General features: G+C 43.3%; 1 protein-coding gene and 1 long non-coding RNA gene across 7 annotated transcripts in view; one reads left to right on the top strand and one right to left on the bottom strand.

Moving 5' to 3' along the window:
- Window positions 1-16,435, bottom strand: part of LOC114594508 (zinc finger protein 318-like) — a 28,497-nt gene extending 12,062 nt beyond the window's left edge. For 4 of the 6 annotated variants that reach the window (XR_013392176.1, XR_013392177.1, XM_077925680.1 and 1 more), the window contains exons 1-6: window positions 16,226-16,435; window positions 13,807-14,000; window positions 8,438-8,990; window positions 4,416-5,825; window positions 3,075-3,174; window positions 2,515-2,787 (exon numbers count right to left, since the gene is read on the bottom strand). Coding sequence is in view for 4 of the 6 variants with exons in the window: in XM_077925680.1 (XP_077781806.1) it covers window positions 2,540-2,787; window positions 3,075-3,174; window positions 4,416-5,825; window positions 8,438-8,990; window positions 13,807-14,000; window positions 16,226-16,435 (2,715 nt within the window). In the remaining 2 variants the exon portion in view is untranslated. The remainder of the gene's footprint in view (window positions 1-2,514; window positions 2,788-3,074; window positions 3,175-4,415; window positions 5,826-8,437; window positions 8,991-13,806; window positions 14,001-16,225) is intronic. The other 2 variants (XM_077925681.1, XM_077925682.1) reach the window with 2 other exon arrangements.
- A 191-nt stretch (window positions 16,436-16,626) lies between these two features.
- On the top strand, window positions 16,627-22,803 carry LOC114594512 (uncharacterized). The gene is made up of 3 exons (XR_003706002.2): window positions 16,627-17,300; window positions 17,893-17,981; window positions 20,418-22,803. It is a non-coding gene; the product is annotated as an uncharacterized LOC114594512 (long non-coding RNA).
- Window positions 22,804-22,977: the final 174 nt, after the last annotated feature.

The raw sequence follows: 22,977 nt of genomic DNA, 5'->3' as shown, positions 1-22,977 counted from the left end.
GCAGCAGTACCTATTTATCTACTAGTACTGGTGTGCTTTCAAACTGCTATGTTGGCAGAAGCTGGGACAGAGCAATGGGAGCTCATCCTGTCAGGCGGATTAAAACCGCTGACCTTCCGATCAGCGAGCCCAAAAGGATCAGTGGTTTAGACCACAGCGCCACTCATAATTAACAATTGTTTGAATACTTGGAATGGCTGCAACAGTCACATTTTATTGCTTTTGTCTCCTATGATGCAAATTCCTTGTAACAATGTGAATGACGTCTCACTGTCACTTGGTTCTCATAACACTTGTAAAACTGGGCTTTGCAATAAGACTTCTCTTAATCTGTCTTTTGCATTCTGTTAATGATCAGTTTGTTATTAGTCAGTTCTTGAATATCCAAAGGGCAACTGAAACACAAACCAATGGAGTTTCAATGTTTTTCTTTTAAAGAATCCCCCTCCCAACTTCTTTATTGATATATGAGAATGGTCTAAATGTTCTAGTACTGCTATGTACAATTTTATATCATTACCATTTATATTATACAGTGGTGCCCCGCAAGACGAACGCCTCGCAAGACGGAAAACCCGCTAGATGAAAGGGTTTTCCGTTTTGGAGGCGCTTCGCAAAACGAATTTCCCTATGGGCTTCCTTCGCAAGACGAAAGCCCATAGGGAAATCTCTGGGACAGCGGAGAAGTGCAGCGCGTCTTCCCCACTGTCCTCGGACCTCCTCCCGCCGCCAGGCTTCGGAAGGCTGCTCCGAAGCCTGGCGGGGGGCGGAGACCTCAATGCATTCCTATGGGAAACCGTGCTTCGCAAGACGAAAAACTCGCAAGAAGAAAAAACTTGCGGAACGAATTAATTTCGTCTTGCGAGGCACCACTGTAGTAACTATTGTACTTGAAACTGTTATGATAGTTTCCATCCTACCCATAATCCTGCTGGTCACTTCTCTCCTCGTCTCCTGGATCAGCCCCCCCCCCATGCACACAGAAACAGAGAGAAAATGTGTGCACACATATACATTGCTAATTTGAGTAAAAGTCCAATTTAGTAGAATTAATATGAGCCTTAAGCACTGAAGAGGTCAAAGAGGAAATGGGAAAAAAGGTGATAGAATTACATCTGGGTTGACAAGTCTTTCTGAGATCTTTCAGTGGTGGGGACATAATTGGATAAAGGTTTACAGCAGAGGGCTTTTTCTATTTAAAGTATTTGCTGCTATAGCAAAGCCAGAGCAAAGCAAAGCAGTGCTGGTACTCTGAATCCTCTATGGGGCTATACCACCCTACATTCAAGTTACAACTTATAATCCTTCTAAGTGCACTGGAGGGAAGGGTGAAGTACGGAGCCATGTTTTCTCCTCACAATGTTTACTGAAGGATGCTACATCATAACATAACATCCTTTCTGAGATGCATATAAGGTGATATAGCCCTAGAGAGAAGAGTTGGGATGGAAGGATCTATCAATTTTGGTTCTCTCTGTTACCATTTTTCTAATCTGAAATGCAGTTTCTACAAAGATTTGCAATAATAATAATAATAATAATAATAATACATCAGCACTTTAGTGTGCATTTCTTCTAATTAAGAGATTTTTGTATGCAGTTCTGACTAATGGACACATTTTTGCAATTTCCTCTAATATCACGTGTACGCTATTTTTACTAATATCTTAATTTTTATGCACTTTCCCCCAACAGAGGCATTTTTTAAATATATGCATTTGGTTGTTTGGCTGGAGAACTGCATTGCAAAATTTGGGTATGGGTGAAATTTAAAGGATGGCTGTGTTTCAGTTTTCATATTGTTTTGGAAAGTGAGAATTTGATAGATTCAGCATTCAATGAGAACTGATCGAATTTCTCTCCTATCCCCTAGTCAAGTTTTTTATGTTGTGAACAACACTGAGATCTATAGATTTAGGGCAATATGCAAATTTAATGAATAAAACAAAACAAAACGCCACTATTGATTTGCTACAACAGTAAACGCTATTTATAAAAAGGGGTGGTGCGGGGGAGAGAACTCTCTGCTGCTACCTTTTACATGTGAAAGTCTCCTACCTCTGAAAGGCTTCTGAGTTTTGACAGCCCAGTGCTGGGAGTGAAAAAAGTTTCTCCCATCATTGCAGTCTGACAACAGAGCTGTGAAGGGGGGGGGGATTGTAGATAATGATTTAGGATTAACCTTGAGCGGCTTAGAAAATTTAGAGGTATCTTACCTTCTATTTCCATGAATTTGGTAGAGTTGTTATATTGTATCAGCATTTAATTTAAACCAAAGACCCAAGAGACAAAACTTCTTAACAACTATTTTACTTTCCTTTAGACATAAAACAGTAATTCACAACATAGGACTCATAAAATAGGAAGTTAATTGAAGACTTCCTGGTTTGTTTATTGGCTTGTACAAAGGGAGAAGTGAAGGGGATACATGCATGGGCAAAAGGCTAATTTATATCCAGACTAATTAAGTAATTATTATCTGAACTCCCTTGGTGAGTGCACCTGTTATTTTACCTGGATTGAGTTGCAAGTTATCTCCTCATTTTTTTCCATTTTCTGACTTGTCTTTTTCTGATGAGTCTTTATTTCCAGAAGACTGCTTCCGGGCTTTCTCAAAAATGTTAATCCCCAGGATCAGAGCTACCTTATCAAGCTCAGATTGTTTTTTCTCTGCCGCATCAGAATGCATCTGCAGCTGATCAACTTCCTTTGCTATCTTCTCTCGTAGTTGGTTCACTTCCACCAGCAAGGGATCTTTTGCCTTACGCATCTTCCGCATCATCTCCCCTAAGCCAGTCAAAGTGGTAGAGTGGAAAGCATAAGAAAATCATCAATACATGCAAAATTATTTTGGGTAATCAATTATAAGGTACCATTTTGGTATACCCAAAAGACAGAAGCAGGGTTTGCATTACTGTATGAACAACTGGCAGTTACTTGCAATGATTTGGGTTGCACCCTAATTAATTCCCTGTTTAGGATAATACCCTGAGATAAAAACAAATTATGCAATGTCCAGCATCACCACTTTAGAGGATAGTAGGGGAAAAGGAAGAATAAAATGAGTGCAGTACCTTCCTGTTTTGTAAGTCTGTTTAACTCAACTGTCAGATAATGCAGTTTCTTCTGTCGTGCTTCTTGTTCAGCCTTCAATTTCCCTCTTTCCTCCAATACCTAGAAAGGTTTGTGAAGGGAAGGAAGGTATTAAAAATCCCCCTTTCATGGATTACAACCCAACTAAAACTACAACAATCATTGAAAGTAAATATTTTCATCTTATGCTTGCTAACTCAGCCTGTGATTCATTGCACCCAGCTCCTAACATACTAAATGCCACTAAACATGAAACATACTAAAACTTACTAAAGCTTAAAAGCTTAAATGCATGCAAGTCCTGCTTTCTGAACAAAATGTGTTCCCAGGAAATCATTTGTTAGGTGTATGTTCACATAATGAGCTTATGATTTCCATTATTTCCTATGGGAACACTTCTATTTTGTAATTTGTTTGATCTCCCCCCCCCCTCCCTGGTTTCTGCCCAAAATGGCTGCTGCTGACCAGCAAAACATGAAGTAGGCAAACTCCATCTGTTTGGGTATCTGAATATGCTGTTTGTGTAGTGAGGTTTGGGTAGAATTCTTTGTGTTTGGCTGAGATTTCAGTTACCAAGTGTTCCAATAGCAGGACCTGCATGTAGATTGTATCCTTAAAGAGAGACTGTTTAAGACCTTAGGGTGAAGGGCAGGTAATAAACAACAACAACAATTAACAAGGTGTGTCTTGCCACAGTACCATAAAAACAGCCATTAGATAGCTCAAGACATTAGAGGTACATCCTGTTCAAAAAAACTATACGTAATCCAATGTCAAATAAAAAGTGCAGAAAAAAGTTAAAATAAAATTGTATGTGCTTTGAACTTCTGTAAAACGGCAGACCTTAAATCCAAAAATGTAATCTTAAATAAGGAATCAATTCTGCACTCGGTTTCGTATTTCATTATGTGTTAGGAAAATATGTGCAGTAGAAAAAGTATTACAGTGGTACCTTGGATTAAGAACTTAATTTGTTCCGGAGGTCCGTTCTTAAGCTGAAACTGCTCTTAACCTGAAGTACCACTTTAGCTAATGGGGCCTCCCACTGCCGCACAATTTCTGTTCTCATCCTGAAGCAAAGTTCTTAACCCGAGGTACTATTTCTGGGTTAGCGGAGTCTGTAACCTGAAGTGTCTGTAACCCGAGGTACCACTGTATATATTTCTAAACTACAGTATAAGGCATTCAGAAGTAAGTCTATAAGGATACCATCCACTTCTCAGTAGCAGCAACTACATTGCTGCTATGTGGAAAAGGAAATGTGGTAGAAGGGGGGGGGGGAGGGAGGAAGATACATCTGCTTGTAAGATAAACATTCTCACCTTCTGTTTCTGAGCAGCTCGATTTCTATCATCAGGTATTTTTTCCTTAGCGCCTTTGGGGGTAGGCTGAGGGAGCAATTTGGAAGGAGGAGCAGAGAAAGGGGTTTGAACAATCATAGATGTCTTTCTTTTGATATCACAAGTCCTTCGTGTTGTGGAAATTGTCTGAATAACTCTGACGTTGGAAACTGAATGATTTGGTGGCACTGTTGGAGTACCATACTCAGGTGCATTTGGAAATTCAGGACCAGCCTGCTGGGGAGGAGGATACGTGGCCCAGCCAGAAGATGCGTAAGTGAAATACTGTCCATATGGATTATAGCCAGGAGGGGGCATTGTGGGAGGTGGATAGTTTTGTGGCAGGTGAGTTGCACCGAATGGTAAATAGAATGGAACACTATACTGGGGATATATGGGAGCAGGAAACATATGAGGAAGACAAGGTGGGGCAGATGGAATTGGAGATGCCATGGGAACAGCTTGCTCTTGTGGGAAATGATAATCTTGCCTTACAATTTTGCTTTCAGTGTGCTTAGAATGTGAAGCAGGAGACATCTCTTTAGATGGTGGGAAATAATCAGGAGAGGGAGAGTGGTTCCACCTTGACTCTGGAGAATGAGTGTCACTTTTACTGCAGTGCCTTTCCTTAGACTCCCTAGATTCTTTCCTAGGTTTACGAGAAGCCACTGAACGACGATCAGGAGAACGAGATGCTTTCTTCCCATGGAGGCGTTCCTGAGTGCGGGCAGCAAGCTTACCAATTTCAGCCACCCCAATGTCAAGACCAATAGTTTTGAGCAAGTCATAAATTTTCTCATGCTCTGGTCTGGATTCTTCTAAAGTGTCTGATTTTACAGATAGACTAGCAGGAGGAGAGTTTATTTTCTTCCTTCCATGTTCTTTATCACCACTCAATGTTATTCTCTGAATAAAAATTGAGTCATCCCCATTATCACCATAAAGAAACTTCTCTTCAGCCTCAACATCATCAATGAGGCTGTTCCTTCTCTTCTCTTGAGTGCTGGTAGAATCTGTTTTCATACTCAGAATGTTTGAAAAGCCATTCCCATCCTGGCTGGCTCTTTCATGAGGAAGCAAGAAGTAACTGTGCTGGTCTTCAGGCTCTGATGTGGACTCATGACACTCTCTCCGATTCAAAAAGCTCCCAAAATTCTGTTTATAATGGGAAATGTTTTGTTTTTGGCCAGAATGCAGCTTCCAATTATGCACATTGCCTTCAGATGTTGTATTTGCAGGTTCTACATCTGCATTTTTATTGAACTGTTTGAGGAATTTCACCTCCTCAGCTGAAAAAGGAGCAATGCTGTTGGTTCTCTGGGGAAAAGGAGGATCATCTGAAAGAAGAGGGGGCTCTTTGAGAGAGGCAGAACTGCTAGAAAAGACTTCAGGCTAAAAAGAAAGAAATTGCCATTTGTTACTACATTTTGCAAGGAGGCTAATCACTTTCCCAATCTATTAAGACAGACATAACTTTAATATAAAGGGTTTATAGTCAGTAGTTCATAACACTAACTGAAAACTGTAAGACAAAGATAAAAATGGAATTGAAAGAGACAAAATAGTTCCAAAATACCACGCTGTTACATCTGCATAAGGTGGCCATTTTGATTAGGGATGGGCCATACTTTAAGAACGTGAGAACAGTCTGCTGGATCCAGCCAGTGGCCCACCTAGCCCAGAATCCTGTTCTCATAGTGGCCAACTAGAAGCCCAAGGGAAGCCCACAAGCAAGAGCTGAGAGCAACAGCCCTCTGCCCACCTGCAGTTTCCAGCAACTGGTATTCTGAAGCATACCACCTCCAACACAACAGTGAAGGCAGAGCATATCCATCAGGGTTAGCAGCCACTGATAGCCATAACCTCTGTGAATTTGCCAATCCTCTTTTAAAGCCACCCAAGTTAGCGGCTATTACTACCTCTTGTGGGCAGGAATTCCACAGTTAAACTATGTGCAGTGTGAAGAAGCACTTCCTTTTGTCTGTCTTGAATCTTCCAACATTCAGCTTCCTTGGATGTCCACAAGTTCTAGTATTATGAGAAAGAGAGAACTTTTCTCTAGCTACTTTCTCCATGCTGTGCATAATTTTATGCACTTTTGTCATGTCACTTTCACTGCCCACAATCAACACTCCTGCCTGATCGTCTTTAATAGGGCACTGGAAGAGAAAGTGACTGATTATCCCCCACTAAAGGCCAACCCTGGCTTGCAACACTGATCTAATGAGCTATAAAACTGCCAGTACAGTAAGGTAAGATTTGTCAGCTTGATACCTTGGTAATAGCTGTGCAATTCTTGCCCCTACTTAAGCCAACCCTCGTTCACAGTGAGGGCAAAGAGAGGGCTTTGTTTGCCCTGAATAACACTGTCATTTAGCCAAAGCTGAGGGGCTATGCAGTACCCTGAGAATCATTCTGTGATGCCTGATTTGCTGAGATTGAAGAAAAACCATGTCAAATGAGTAACTGAGGAGCAACACAGTGGCAGTGGACAGGGACAAACATATGTAAAACAATACCTTTGGAGATTTGAAATCAACATTTCCCACCAAACCCAAAGTGTTTTTGCACCAAAACATTCACAAGCAAGCATTATGTGCAGCTCTAGTTATGGCGGCTACAAAAAGATAATTCCCACAGGCATATTGTTACTATTATCAGAAACGAACTGATTTTTTCATATGCTGAAACCCTGAGACAGAGAGAGCAGGATGCCAAAAAGGTACTTGCCACACAATAGTTGGCACGGTTTTGAAAAGCATTATTTATTTACAGTATTTAGTACTGGAACCACCTGCCAAGGTGCTCTCTCTCCACAGCTACACAACAGAAAAACAATCCAGTCATGATAGTATGAAATGTCACCTGTTCAGAGCATTCCATACCAATTTGAGAGAATGTTTGCAGTCCAATCCGACTAGGTAATTCTAGTATTAAGATTCTTGTATTAGGTTCAAGCGGGTTAAAAAAATGCACAACATGGTAAATGTACTGCATAAATTGCCAACTCTTCAATTTCAGACTACACACAGATGTGAATAATAGTACCCTTATAATATTAATACCAATAACAATAATAATTTATTATTTGTATCTCAGCCACTCTGGGCATCTTCCAGCATATATATATAGAAACATAGTAAAACATTAAACCTTAAAAAGCTTCCCTATACAGGGCTGCCTTCAGATGTTAAGGTGTTAAAATATTTCTGGCACCTTGCCGCAGGTTCTATCTATAGGAGAAAAACATTACACATATACAAGTGGGAGGCTCTTCTGTGTGATAGCATCACAGCTACAGAATGTACTGCCAAAGATAGTGAATCTGGTGCTTGAACCAGGTAAAAATATTTTTGTCACCCAGCCACTGCAAATTGTTATATTATCTAGCTGAATAGTTCTGCCATTCTCAACTTTATTGTATTCTCGGTTGTTTTAGATTGTAGTCCAGGTGGTGATCATCTTGCACCTGTCTACCTGACATGTGACCACCAAGACATGCGCTGCTTTCAGCTTTGGAAGGGAGCAAAATGGGCTTACGCACAATTGCTGACATGCACAATGACCTGGAAAGCAACCCCCACACTAACATGGAATCGCCTGTATTTAAATTCCTATGTATACTACCTGGAAATCTGTTTCTGGAAAGCTATAGGGTTTTTTTTTAATAAGTAAGGATTTTGATTGTGTGTGAATTTTAAAGCTATATGAATAAGCTGAATGAAAACTTTTGAAAGGTAGAATTACTCATGAAGTGGGATGCTCTAAATACCAAAACTAGTAAAATGTCCTCATTCCAAGAAAAATGGGATCCAATGTGCTGATTATTTTACAAGTTATACCAAACAAACTCCACAACTGTGAGGGAAGCCTGGATATTATTCTTAGGGTATTTGTTCCAGAATTAACAGAGATTAAGTTAAATAATAAAATTTAAGATTTAATAAAAGAGCAGTAAAAAGTGTAAAGGACAGTTTAACCAGAGAGAGAAATACATGCCAAACCTGCACCGAAGGATCATCCCTGTGTTTCTTCAGAATAGATTTTTTGGGCATTGCTGATATTTCATTAGGTCTATAAATATATTTATGTTCAGGGTCTTGACTGCAATTTCTGCTCAGCTCCTCCTCTTTGCTTTTTCTCCCAGCATATTCAAGTACACGTAAATCCACATCGTGAAATGGCAGGCTTGGGCTCCTACTAGGATCTTGTTTGCAGAAGTTCCATGTCCCAGACAAGAAATCCTCAGGCTCTATGTCTATCTTAAGCAGTCTGTCATCTTTGTCATGTTTAGGAAGTTCCAGGTCTTGCCCTGTATCCTCTGATGGCTTCCCAAGTAGCATTCTATACCTTTCCGTTTCCCTTGGGAGATATTGTAGATGGTTATAGCTGGTGCTATAGTCTGATTGATGGAGGAAATCGTCTCTAAAGCGATAATCCTCATCTTGTCCTGTATTGAAAGGAGAAGCAGGAGTTTCCTTGCTCGGGGAATATCGCTCAATGCTTTGAGGACGTGGAAGGCCACTGCTAAATATTGGACCATCAGCCAAGTCATCCCTAATAAGAGAGGTACAGAACAAAATCAGCAACTTGGAATAACCCCTCCTGAACTCCAGCTGGCATAAAGTCCCCTATGTATGACAACTCAATACTTCTTGCCTTGAATCCAAGATGGCTGGTTCTGAAGATTTTATATATTCAGCAATAAGTTCACCCCTTGACAGTCCAAACTATGCTGCAGTGAGCGAAATAATTCATTTCAGAAGTCTTGTTATTTATGAGCATAGGAGACATGCAACAGGAACAGAAGGAACAGAAGCCCAAACTTGAGAGCACTCAGGTTCCAGTTTGTCTATTTATCTTACACAAAAGGCCTGCATAATTCAATTATTTTATGGTGGATTTGAACAACACACATTTAGGGTTGTGTTTAGCTTTTTTAGATGGTCTCATAAAAAAAAAAACACACAAATGTCTTGCTGGCTATCTAGGGGGAAAGTGAGCAACAGAACATTTTGGTATTTTTTACAGTAGTAGAATTCCCCCTTTCATCAGCAACAATATTGTAGTTCCAAATTCAGCAGTTTCTCACCCACCACTCCTCAAATAATTTCCTTCACATACTGTTTTCTGCATATTACTTTAGCAAAAAAAACAACAACAAAACCCCCCTCAGAATTACTACTAAAAATAACTTCCAAGCATGTTTTTAAATGAGGATTGCTGAAAGCATTGAACCTAAATACATGTTTTCATCACACTCAGCCTGCTGAACGCTTTCCCAACAATAATTTTGAAGAGATCTTCATGTACCTAACATGTCAAAAACAGTTTGAAGCAAAATATCAAAATATGGAAGACAACTTCCTTATCAGTTCAAAGCAGTGTTCAAAATTAGCCAGGCACCAGGCGCATTTTGCCCCTGGCTTTTGACCACTTGCAAGCAAGATGCCTGGGCACCAGGATGGCACCCGACATCACCATTTGGGGATCATTGGATCTGGACTGTTTTCACGCACTAATACCCCATCCTGTAAAATTATATCAGTTACATTTTATCTGCACAATCCGAATGAATTTCTGGAACCAAATTGCTTTTTCTGTGCAGCCTGAGCAGGAGCAGTCACCATTAAGAAAAAGAGGTCAATTTAGGTCAATATATATGTATGTCGACTATCCCTGGATCAAGTGACTTTTCTTCTTCCAGTTCTCAAAGCTCTTAAATAGGTCAAGGTAATCAGAAGTTTAATTCAGAATTCAGACAGTCCATCATTTGAAAACTAAGACTGGAGCTGTCTTGCCCCAAAATGGAAAGTATGCATTCCATTCTGACGACAGCAACCTTGGTTTAAGGAACCATTTGGGAGCTTAGCTTATTCATCTAATTTTCTAATACTGCAGGAGAATAAGATAGATAATGGCAAACTGGATTCAACTGAAAAAAAATTGTCCATCAAGTCACAGACCTTTACCAGCTCAAGCTATTATAAGCCCTTAAAAGGGGGGGTTCATAGGATCAAGCTATCAGTTGCTAAAAAGTTATACCCTATTTTTCGCCCTATAGGACGCACTGGCCCATAGGACCCACCTAGTTTTCAGGGGGGGGAAATCAAGAAAAAAATGTGATTTCCCCCCGCAGCTCTGGGAGAAGTGGACAGGCTGCACGCAGCCTGTGCGCTACTCCAAGACCTTCTCCCTGCTTTTGCGGGAGGTGGCGGAATTCCCCCACCTCCCGCAAAAGCCCACAGGAGCCCCGCGTGACTCCTGCGGGCTTTTCGACCAGGAGGGAGAAGGGACTGAAACAGCCAGTCAGTCCCTTCTCCCTCCTCGGGGAAAAGCCCCCAAGAGCGGCGCGCTCTTTAAAGGGTGCGCGGCTCCTGCGGAGGTGGGAGAATTCCCCCCCCCATAGAAAAGCCCGCAGAAGCCGCGGAGCCCCAGAGGATGGGGGGCAGCGGGAAGGCGCGCGACGCCTTGCCGCTACTCTCCAACCCGGCTTCGAGGCTGGCGGTGGGGAAAGCAGCGCTTCCCCCATCGCCAGCCCCAGAGGATGGGGGGCAGTGGGAAGGCGTGCGACGCCTTACCGCTACTCTCCAACCCGGCTTCGAGGCTGGCAGTGGGGAAAGCAGCGCTTCCCCTATCGCCAGCCCCAGAGGATGGGGGGCAGCGCTGCTTTCCCCACCGCCAGCCTCAAACCCGTGTTGGAGAGTAGCGGCAAGGCGTCGTGCACCTTCCCGCTGCCCCCCATCCTCTGGGGCTGTCGATGGGGGAAGCGCTGCTTTCCCCCACCGCCAGCCTCAAAGAGCAGACTCTCCTGGCTTCAGCGGAAGCAATGCGAAGCCTCCCGAGCGCAGGCCTTGGAGGCTTCGCGTTGCTATCGCTGAAGCCAAGGAGTCTGCATTCGCCCCATAAGACGCACACATGTTTCCCCTTCATTTTTGGAGGGGAAAAAGTGCGTCTTATAGGGCGAAAAATACGGTAATTTGCATTGTTGTTATCACCATGACAGAGTTAAAATCACTTTAACAGTACCCTGTTAGCAGAGACACTGAGCAATGTGCCCAGCAATAAAATACTGGCCAAAGTTTCTTGAACAAACCAAACTCCAGCACAGGGCTGTCTTAAGCATATGCGGCGCAGGGGTGCAAAGATCCGCCCGGCGCCCCCCCCCAAAGTTGCCCAGTTGTCAACCTTTTTTTAGGGGGGGGAACCCCAAAGTTGCTGACCTTTTTTAAGGAAAGGTTCACCAGAGTTGTCAGGCACCTGGTTGGCGAAAAGCTCACTCTTTCTCTCTCTTAGAAAGCTGCCGCCAGCACACTTCGAGTCCCAAAGTCAGACCAAAGTGGAGAAACGCACGGGAAAGGCGAGCGGCGGCAACCCTTTGGCCCACCTGTCCCTTCCACCACCCAGGACAGCATGAGGAGGGGCTGCCTGCCTGCTGCTGCTGCTTCCAGCGTCGGAGGAGCGAAGGGATACCGCTAAAGCCGAGGCGGGAAAGGCATGCTGAGAATGCTGCTTGCCGCCTTTTCTGCTGGCTGCTGTTGCCGCCGCCTCTTGTCCTCCTCCTCCTCCTCCTGGCTGGGTGCGTGTCTGTCTGCTTGCCCACCCGCCTGATCGCTGTTCTCTCTGGCTCCCGGAAGAGCCAATTGCAGCGCTCCGACCGACGGGCGGGCTCTTCCCGGACTCAACTCTTGAGCCCCGGACTCTCAACCTGGCGCCCCTGAGAGCCTGGCACCCAGGTGCCCCGCACCCCTAGCGCCTATGGGTAAGACAGCCCTGCCCAGCAGAAAGAAAGAAGTTTTGCCTTTTGACAGGCCTTGTTGACAGCATTCTTAGATTCAATGAAACAGCCACAAGAAAATTCACTCACAGCTGGACAGCTTACCAAAGCAGCTACTATCTCAGTAAATATCATGCCACCCGCGCTGATCGCAACTTACCCCCTCGTCTAGATGACTTACCGACAACATAATTAACCCTTAAATTACACACTGATTGATCTCTGCTGTTATACTTCCATATTCTACATACTAACAGCAAACTAATAATGGATCCTTCTGTAGCCAAAATGACCACCCAAACATTAAGAGGGGGCTATATTTTGGCTCAGGGAAATCCCAAGATTTGCAGATGCAGAAAAAATATTTTCAAAAACTCTAAGGAGAGACATAAGGAAATAACCAGCCCAAGGAATACTGAGTAAGCTCTGTCAGCATTGAATATTGGGTGAGTGTTGGGGGCAAAAGCACAGGACACTGGTGGGGGAGTGAAGGGGAATGGAATGGAATAACTGAGAGAACCCTGATCAGCAGCACTCTATGTGGCAACATTTTCTTGTGGGTCCAATTTGGGTCTTCCTTATTCTAGTGTTGATATAGCTTTAACACTTTCACACTGAACAATGAAACTTCCCCGTTGCTTCTACTTCTAGAAGTGGCTCTAGAAGTAAAAGCAACGGGGAAGTTTCATTGTTCAGTGTGAAAGTGTTTTACAACTTCTGTCATTCATGCAATTATCTTTCCTAAATATACCCTTTTTCATGTACATGTCTGTATATATAACCCTATTCTTTTAGGATGTTGGATTATTTGATTGTTGTTAGCCGCCCTGAGCCCGGCTTCGGCTGGGGAGGGCGGGATATAAATAAAATTTATTATTATTATTATTATTATTATTATTATTATTATTATTATTATTATAAATAAAAACCTGCTGTTGGAGATCTGCAGAAGAAATTTCACCCCTAAAAATGGATTAGGAAAACAGGATGTTTGGGCAGTGAAAGCAAATTATAATATAGATCTTCACACTGTTTCTGCACCTGCAGGTACATGCGAGTTTAAAATAGCAGCTAAATTGTCATGAGGTGAGAAGAAATTTACTAGAAGGGTGTTTCATCATTTTGTTTTTCAACTGGGGTTCATTTTTAGAAAAGAAGCTGTTTCCATTCCACATCTACTCTCATGGTTTCCTTAGAATCCACTGAAGACAAAACTGTTAGAAAAATTCAAAGTAGTAGATGTAAAAACTAATGATTTCAGTCAAACAAAAGGTTTTCAAAACTGAGCTATGTACTTTTTATCCATCTCCATCCTGCTCTTATTTGTAAAAAGGCTGTATGAAATTAAACGGAGACATGTTTTCAATGCCTCTCTTTAATTCCTAACATTTTAAATCCATACCAAGGGAGGTATGAAAAATATGTCAATAAGAGAGCTAAATACGTCTGTCCTATATGTGAGATTCCCAACATGTCCTATACATTTCCCACAACCTCTTACAACCAGGTTGTGGGGTTTTATATTACCCATGGGACAAGAACCAAGAAAGATAACCAAGGTTAATTATGAGAGACTGGCCTTCAGAGAAGCCTTACCTGTTCACATCACTCAAACTTGGAGAGCGTTTGTCTGGAGAGTGAGAGCGTTTGCCCGGAGAGTGAGAGCGCTTGCCCGGAGAGTGAGAGCGCTTGCCCGGAGAGTGAGAGCGCTTGCCCGGAGAGTGAGAGCTCTTGCCCGGAGAGTGAGAGCTCTTGCCTGGAGAGTGAGAGCGCTTGCCTGGAGAGCGTCTCTACAATTAAAATAACAAGACATCAGAATTCTTACGGCCAAGTAAGTTACTATGGGGCAGGGGGTTCATGATGCTATTTAAGAAATAAGCCAATATTAATGCAGTATGCAAATTTTACTACAATTGATGTGGATTTGAAAAACACTACATGCATCTAATGTTTATAATGTGCAGTGAAGACATCTGATAATATGTACACCAACAATGTAATGAGACAATGCAGCTAAATTGACAATTGTATCATTTAGAAGAATAAGAAGCCTCCCAATTTATTGCCAGTGACATAAACCACCAAAAAACCACTGTCCACCCCCATTTTTCACAGAAAAGCGGTCAATTCTAGGAATGGGTTGTTTCTTAAAATTAATTAATAATGGAACAGGGGGATAGCCCATCATTCGAATAGGGCACTTCCAAGTTCTAATAGACATTTTTAGATAGGTGAACTTATCTCTTGGAAGTATTTATCTCCTCACTCTGCTTCCTCCTGATATCTAGAGAATCAAACCTCAGTTTATTAAGCCAAGATATGTGCAGAGTCACAAATCCACATGCAGCTTGCTCAGCTCCCTGTTCCCAAAGCCAGGCATCAAAACTAACAGCAGTGTACTGTTACATCCAAACACTGGCTTCCAAACAAGACAGGAACTGGAAGCAAATTTTATTTCAATGGCTTCATATTCTAGCCTCCTTGGAAGCCATTGACTAGCTTTCCAATTATTTGTTAACAGAATAACTATGGTTAACTGGTTTCCTGGCATGTTTCCCACTTGAACAAAGGGGGCAGGGGACCAAAGAGATTGCATGCAGGTTCAGTAAATTGATGCATATCTCAGCTCATTAATCATCCAAATGCAGCCTCTTTTCTTCTTCATCTCTCCCCCAGCCTTTAAGATCTTTAAGTATTTGGTTATTGACAAATATGAAAAGTGAAGCACAATCACTTCCAAAGGCTAATCTTCTCTGAAATTCAGAGTTTGATCCATCCTAACCATGACTATCCATTAGCTGTGTTGATTTTGGTTGAAATAATTTTCAAGTAATCCAACCAGGTTTTAGGCGCCCAATATGCCTTAGCAGCCATTCTACTTTTCAAATTCATTTAACGATCCACGAACCTTTGGTAAAAATAAACCTAAGCTCCTCCCCACAACAAGCCAAGTCTACAGGTATTGCCTTAACCTGTTAAGCGTATTTTGTGTGTGGGCAAAAATCACCGGCCACTTTCCTTCATGTAGAAATGAAGGAAAGAAAGGAGTGTGCAGCTCAACCTGAGAAGGGTCTACTCAGAGGTCTTACTAAATCCAAGGTGATTTCCTCTCAGATGTAGGATACACAGGGCTGTTGCACATTTCATGTTTCTCTACTTTGAGGCAAAGCTTCCCCTCCAGCTGTCATTAAGCCTTTCGACCTCCTTCACATCACCACAGAGCCAAGGCTGGGATCGCGGGTAAGATTGCTTAGGGATGCTCAAGGTTGCTGGGCGCATGCCCAGAAATGTGGGCCATGATGTTATATATAACTAAGTTGGGGGCAGGAAAACGGCTGGCTATTCCAGCAAGTGGCAGTTAGGTGCGAGAGTTGGGGGATGCTCCTTGGGGAAGGTACAGTGGTACCTCGGATTAAGTACTTAATTCGTTCCGGAGGTCCGTACTTAACCTGAAACTATTCTTAACCTGAAGCACCACCTTAGGTTGGGGCCTGCTGCTGCCGCCGCGCTGCCACAGCACGATTTCTGTTCTCATCCTGAAGCAAAGTTCTTAACCTGAAGCACTATTTCTGGGATAGCGGAGTCTGTAACCTGAAGTGTATGTAACTTGAAGCGTATGTAACCCGAGCTACCACTGTACTGAGGCAAGCGGGCGGCAGTTACCCCTGGACGCTGGGGAGGCGAAAGAAGAGGAGTTTGGATTTGATATCCCGCTTTATCACTACCCGAAGGAGTCTCAAAGCGGCTAACATTCTCCTTTCCCTTCCTCCCCCACAACAAACACTCTGTGAGGTGAGTGGGGCTGAGAGACTTCAGAGAAGTGTGACTGGCCCAAGGTCACCCAGCAGCTGCATATGGAGGAGCGGAGACGCGAACCCGGTTCACCAGATTGCGAGTCTACCGCTCTTAACCTCTACACCACGCTGGCTCTCGGAGGCGGCTTAAATTCGCTCAAGCCGGGCCAATTCCCCAACCCGCAACCCCCTCAGCCTCCGCCGCCACGGGCAGAGCGTACCCGACTACTGCGGCGCGAAGGCGGCGACCGGCGCGAAGAGCGTCCGCTGGAGCGCGAGCGGTGCCGGCGGCGGCTCCGCGGAGACCGGGAGCGCGAACGCGAGCGCGAGCGGTGCGAGCTGCGGCCTCGAGCCGAACTGGAGCTGGATCCGCTGGCTTTGGACCGGCTGGAAGACGGCTTGCTCGAACGGCTGCTGCTGGCGCGGTGCATCACGACAACAGCAGCGCCTCCGCCGCCACCAAGGCCGCTCTCGCCAGCTCCCTTCCCAGCCCCCAGCCCCCGCTCTGCGCACGTATCAACTGCCCCCGCTCCTCGCGCGCGCACGTAGCACCGGACGCAAACGCTGCTTGCGCGGGCGGGGAAGACACTTCCTTCCGACGTCCTTACAAAATGGCGGCGGCGGAACTCGAGTCACGTGGCCTTTGCGCCTGCCAGGGGCTGTAAAGTATTCTCCCAGACGCTAGAGGCCGCTGGTGGGGGAAAAGATACAGTATATCAGTGGGCTCCGTCCGGCCTGGTAACTCAGAGTTCATAGAGAGAAAACGTGTAGAGCAATATACCCTGAGTTTCCCGTTCTCCTTTTAATGTGTTCTGTTTCAACAGTGGTCTGCGAGAATTTCAGCTGATTCAGAACACGGGCTTCCTCTGGCTCTCGTGTCATTTGATCACTGATCTGTATATAGGCGGATTTCTGAGGAAACGCCCAAGAAAGCAGGGGGCTTGCAATGTTTAGTTGGCTGACCAAAAAAGGCTGTCCTCCAATTAATCAGTCCTCAGATGTAAAATAATAAAAATCGTAATGAAAACTAAATTGTTGTAAATATGCAAACGGAAAGTATCGTTTTAAAATGATAATAAGGGGGGGGGGTGACTCTTCTAATCCGATTATAGGAAGGTGCCCTATTGCAGCTCAGAATATTTGTCCATTTACTTCAGCGTTGTCTACTCTGACAGCAGCTCTCAAGGTCCTGGACAGAGATATTTCACATTGCCTGATAGATTTCTGCTTGACATCCTGAAAAGATGCTGCCCCACCAGCTCTGACTCATTGTCATTGTACACTGATTAAAACCAAGTAAGATAGCTTTTTGTTCCCCTTGTTCTTATTCATATACTGATTTAAGATTTGACTGATTAAAATTCATATTATTAACCAACTGCTGTTTTAAATCTTTTCATTGTGCTGTTCTAATGGTCTTATTTTTATTACATATTTTAATTGTGAATGTTTATCTCAGTGCCTTAATTAACTTGTTTTATTATATATTTTAATTATGTATCATTGGTTTTATACTTATAAACCAGTAAGAGGCCATCTTGGAAATGAAGTAGTATATAAATTAATAATACTATTTATATAATCAGATTCATAAAATAGTATTCACCAAACAATGTTGGAAACCTAATACCTTAAATGTGTTTGTGTTTATTTTAGACATGATTTCCAAGCTGAATCGGAGTCTTTGATTTTGTATCTGGCAGAAATTTTGCAGTTGCAATTTTTGTACACCTGTTCTTGTTCTAAACTGTCAGGATGATGTGAATCATGCTCACTTTCTAAACGGAATATGCATATCTGTTTTGTTCGCTGTCCATTTGACTAGGTGCTCCTTACATAATGACACACTCTGAGATTATTCAATTCATTGTCCCAAACTTTCATCAAGGTGTCATCTGTCCGGTGCATACTGTGAAAAGATCGTTTGAGTTGTGCATACTTTGTGAGCTTCTCTGAGAGCAAGAGTGAACAAGAGAGGTAGGTACTGAATAAGATATATAGTACACATTAGAAAGTTGCTAAGGGGCAGAAACTAATATGGAGGAGGGTCCATAGGTTGGTAGTAAGCACATTCTAGCAACCACTACCGCTCAAAGTAGATTAGCCTTTCCCAACCTGGTGCCCTCCAGAGGTTTTGAACCTTAATTCCCATCAACCATAGTCAGCATGCACTGGCTGGGGCTGATGCAATTGTAGTCCGAAGCCTCTTGAAGTCGTTAGCTGGGGAAGTCTGGAGTAGAAATTACTGGGCTCCATGGACAAATGCTGGGCTAGATGGTTCAGCAGCTTCCTATGTTCCTGTACGGACGCAGGTGGCACTGTGGGTTAAACCACAGAGCCTAGGACTTGCCGATCAGAAGGTCGGCAGTTTGAATCCCTGTGATGGGGTGAGCTCCCGTTGTTCGGTCCCAGCTCCTGCCATCCTAGCAGTTCGAAAGCACAAAGTGCAAGTAGATAAATAGGTACCGCTCCAGCGGGAAGGTAAACGGCGTTTCCGTGAACTGCTCTGGTTCACCAGAAGCGGCTTAGTCATGCTGGCCACATGACCTGGAAGCTGTCTGCGGACAAACGCCGGCTCCTTCGGCCAATAAAGCGAGATGAGCGCTGCAACCCCAGAGTCGGTCACGACTGGACCTAATGGTCAGGGGTCCCTTTACCTTTACCTTATGTTCCTGTACAGTTTTAAACCCTATTTAACTGAATTTTGTCTGCAAGTAGTCCAGAAGCTCCTACTGTATAGAAAAGTAGGATGAGATAAATGCAGTTTAATTGTTGCAACTGTTGGCTCAGGAGTTACCCACCTTGAGTCGTTCTGATACGGATAAACAGAAAGGAATTTAAAACATTATGGTACTCTTTTGGTTTGAGTCTGCCATTGCCATATTAAACTTGAAATACGTTGAATGGTTGAACCTATTCTCTGGACCATCTGTCCAGAAGGAATGCAAAGTGCAATTGAGGACACGAATTACAGTACCCGCTTATGCAGGGTGGTACCCCTGATCTATTAACTTAAGCTGCAGTGCTGTGCAGTTTGATAGATGGGATTCAAGCTGACTGGCTGTACACAGGAATGCACCCTTTAAGAGTACATGTTCCTGGAATAACTAACTTTATAGAAGCCAAATATTGATATGAATTAACATAACTATGAAGACATTTAGACCTACACAAAGTCAGAACAAAACGCATCAGAAGCAGGGCTTGCAGTGACATGCAAGTACAAGATTTATGCCTCTGACAAAAGGATAGCTACTCCAGTGAAATGATGTTTGGAAGTAGTAATGCAGGAAGTTGGCTGACAACTCTTCTGCTGCATTCAAGCACACCTTGGCAATATGTTCAAGTGCTTTTTTGGCAGATTCTCCCTCTGTTGATTCTTTGTAACTCGATGGAAGGAAATGGAACCCAAGCATATCATCTTATGAAAGACACCAGTATTATAAACAGTGTAGTAGAGAAGTTTGAAATGGCCCTAGTTCAGTGGTAGAGCACATGTGTTGCATGCAAATGGTTTCAGATTCAATTTTTGCTGTTTCACATGCAGAAGGAAAGAACTAAAAGTGCACCACTCAACTAGTTGAGCACCAATGCAGCTTGCATGTACAAAGTTTCATGTATAAACACAAATATATTCAACATATTCTTAAGGGATAAAGCATGGATATATTGTGGAAAACAACAAGTTCATTTTGCGTATGGGAAACGCTGGGAGAATTCACACTTGCAATAGGAAACACCATAGATAGGAAATACTTGGCCTTTCAGATGTTGTTGAACTCCAGCTCCCATTAGCACTAGCCAGCTTAGTTAATGGTCAGGAATAATGGGAACTGTAGTCCAACAACAATGGAGGGTCACACATTCCCTGTACTTGTTTTACATTGTTGTGTGTCTGTGTGTATGCACGCACACTTCTGATGTCCACTCTGGATCCCATCTTCACTGCAATCTGAAGTGTAAATAGGCAGAGAGGCAGGAATCGGTAGGGGATGGAATTGTGTACAAACTGAAACCAATGGAGGTGCACTAGATCCGCTTGCAAAATCACCATGAGGAAGTACCCTTTAATGGAATGTTTGAAGTAATGTTTGGAATTCCACAATGTTCTTAAAGAGCAAGTAAGAGATTGTGTGTACATAACCTGACATGTTCAGCAGTGGGTGTTGCAGAATAATCAGGGAAGTTGCTGTGCAGCTGGAATCTGGAAAGAGCTTGGCAGAAGTAGATTCATGCCACGCCTCATGTTGAAAAAGGTGGGACCTGTGAAGAGGGGTTTTCCTTTCTGGGTTGAGAATAGTATATGTATGGAGAATGGTGGTGTTTGCATAAAGAAATAAAGAAATTAATATTTTCCTGTAACAAGATTATGATGATTTTAAAAACATTAAAATTTTGCCTTTCCCCCTTAAGAATCATCACTCTTCTGTCACCACTGCCTCCTGTTCCATGAACCCAAGACTCCTCTTTCCCCCCACCTTCCAAATGGATTTCTGGAAACATTGGATATCCATTTTGTCTGCAGGCTGTGCATCTCATCAGTTAATTTGCACAAAATATGCACTCTACAGGTAAAAGTGGCTAGGAACATAGGAAGACCTTTGATGCATCAGGCCAAAAGCCTATCAAGTCCAGCACCTTGTTCTCACAGATACATACAGGAAGCCCACTAGCAAGACCGGCATGCAACAGCTCTTCTCACTTTGTGTGTTACTTATACTCTGAAGCTAGCAAACAATGAAGCCCTACAGCCAACTGGCATATTCAAAGGATGCTTTGCTTGTTTGCTTCATTGCACCCTCCCCTCTGCTCTGCCCCATCTATCGTCAGCTGTTTTTCTTCCTTTCTCCAGTCTGACTTTCTTTTCTGCCACTTCCTATGCTTGGAACAATCTCTCTTTGTCTGCTACTTAACTCTGTACATTTCCCCTCAAATCCCAATTTCCGAAAGACTTGTTCTCAACCTCCATAGGAAAGCCACTTCTTACATGCTTTCAGAGCAAAAGTAAGGACATTGGTACTGGGTGCTGATTGCAGCACCTTTGCTCAGGACCTCAGCTAGGGGCAGGGATAGTGTTAAGCAGCTTTTTAGTAAAACCTGCAAGGATGAGCTTGAAAGCACGGAGGCAATAACTGGTGAAGTCTCAAAAAACCTGGGGAAGGGAGGGCAGGATTCCTAGGATGGATGACACTGCCTGATACAGCTTCTTTGCCTGCCCCACATCTAGCAGAAGGAAAAGAAAGCATGCAAAAAGGTCGAGGCAATTTTGCAGGGTATGGACAGGTTACAGAAACCAGCTTTCTCTTGACGCAGTTTCAACTTCACCGTGTTACTTGATGCAGTTCTCACTTGTGGCACTTCCAGGCTGTTGGTATTTCCAGGTGAGATTCAACCACATACTGGCAAATTCAGGTTGCACAGCTAGAGTTGATGTGGAGGTCTTGCACAACTATTTCCCCCAAAGGCTGGACTTTTTGCGATACGGAAAGTAACAGGGGAATAGACTAGAAAATGTGAGACAACACCTGCTTTGATGCCGTGTCTTCTGACCTCCTTACAAACAAATCAGGAGGAATGCTCAATAAGCCGGTTGCCTGGGAGTGCTTTTGGTCATTCCCAAGCTTTTACTTTTCCCAGTGTGTGCAGTGGAGTCCCTGTCTCCAGCATCTTAGCGCCACCCAGTCAGAATGAAATGGGGGCTTTTAAGCATTTAGGAATGCTGAAAACACAAGGTATTTTGTTTTTAAGAGAATGGCGTGCAAGTTTGGTTATGTACAATGGAACTTCATGGTAAACATGACTCTAAATCATTTGCCCATATATGTGCATAGAAACCCCCCCCCCCCCGAAGACCTAGTTGTATAGATTGTTGCAATACGTCCCTAATTATTACTATTCTGTAATTATAAAATTGTGTAATCTTAGGTTGTATAATCTGAGAAGGGGCGTGGCTGTGACTATCATGAAGGGACCCTACCTTTCTGAATTTGCTGCTCATGAGTAGGCGGCTTGGTCCGCAGGGCCTGAATAGCTGCTCTCCCCTCTGAATGAACCAAGCCAAGGCAGCACCAGGCAGCTGTTCATGCCGTACCATTTGTAGCTGGGATCTTTCCTCGCTGCTCTCTTTGCCATCTACACTGAGACATGAAAGCTGTGTGGCGTTTGAGCAGTTAGGGGAGGTGGGGTACACAGTTTCGCATTCTGCATTTAAATCATGCTTCATACTGGATAGTTTGGGGTAAGTCACTCCATTTCCCTGCTTAACCTACAACACATGAAGGAGATACAGTTGATTAAAAATAATAATTCTGAAGCAAGTTGTACATGGAAAAGTGTAGTGGAAATTACTCTCCCAGATGCATATGGTTTTTAGTACTCTTATCTCCTTGGTTGAACCACCTCCTCCCTCCAGACCTTTTAGAGCAGTTCAAATTGGCAGTACTTTCTTGAAATCTGGACATAAGAGATTTTCAAGCACTTGTTACCCCTCTGTAGGGATTTTGGAATTCTTTTGCAAGGGAGGTCACCCTCTTTCTCTTAGGGCTGACAGTGAGCCAAAGACGATAGCAATTCTGGCAGGTCAGGACCTGTGGTTAGAGGGTAACCATTGTGGTTTGGAGATAGGCCCAGTGGTACGTGATGGGACAAGGCATGGAATGACATCATCCAAGAGAGGGGAAGTCTATGGAGGGGAGCAGGAAGGTGCTGGTTCATATACTCAATTTCCTGAATTTATTTTATAAAGTTACAACCATTCATCAACTGTGTATTACAAAAATAATATTTATGGTGAAATCCACCCCTTTTTTTGCTTTACTCAAGTTGCATTTCCAGACATGTAACCTACAGCTCCTTGACCATGAAACTAGGGTGCTCATGTATTCTTATTTTGGGGTGAGAGGGGAAAGAACAAGGGAGGTCAATGAGGAAAACCTGCATGGTGTACCTAAGCCACAGCCTCAGGGACGACCCT

Source organism: Podarcis muralis, chromosome 3 (genome assembly GCF_964188315.1).
Source record: "Podarcis muralis chromosome 3, rPodMur119.hap1.1, whole genome shotgun sequence".
NCBI classification, from domain to species: Eukaryota; Metazoa; Chordata; class Lepidosauria; order Squamata; family Lacertidae; genus Podarcis; species Podarcis muralis.
This window is presented reverse-complemented; position numbering and strand designations above follow the sequence as displayed.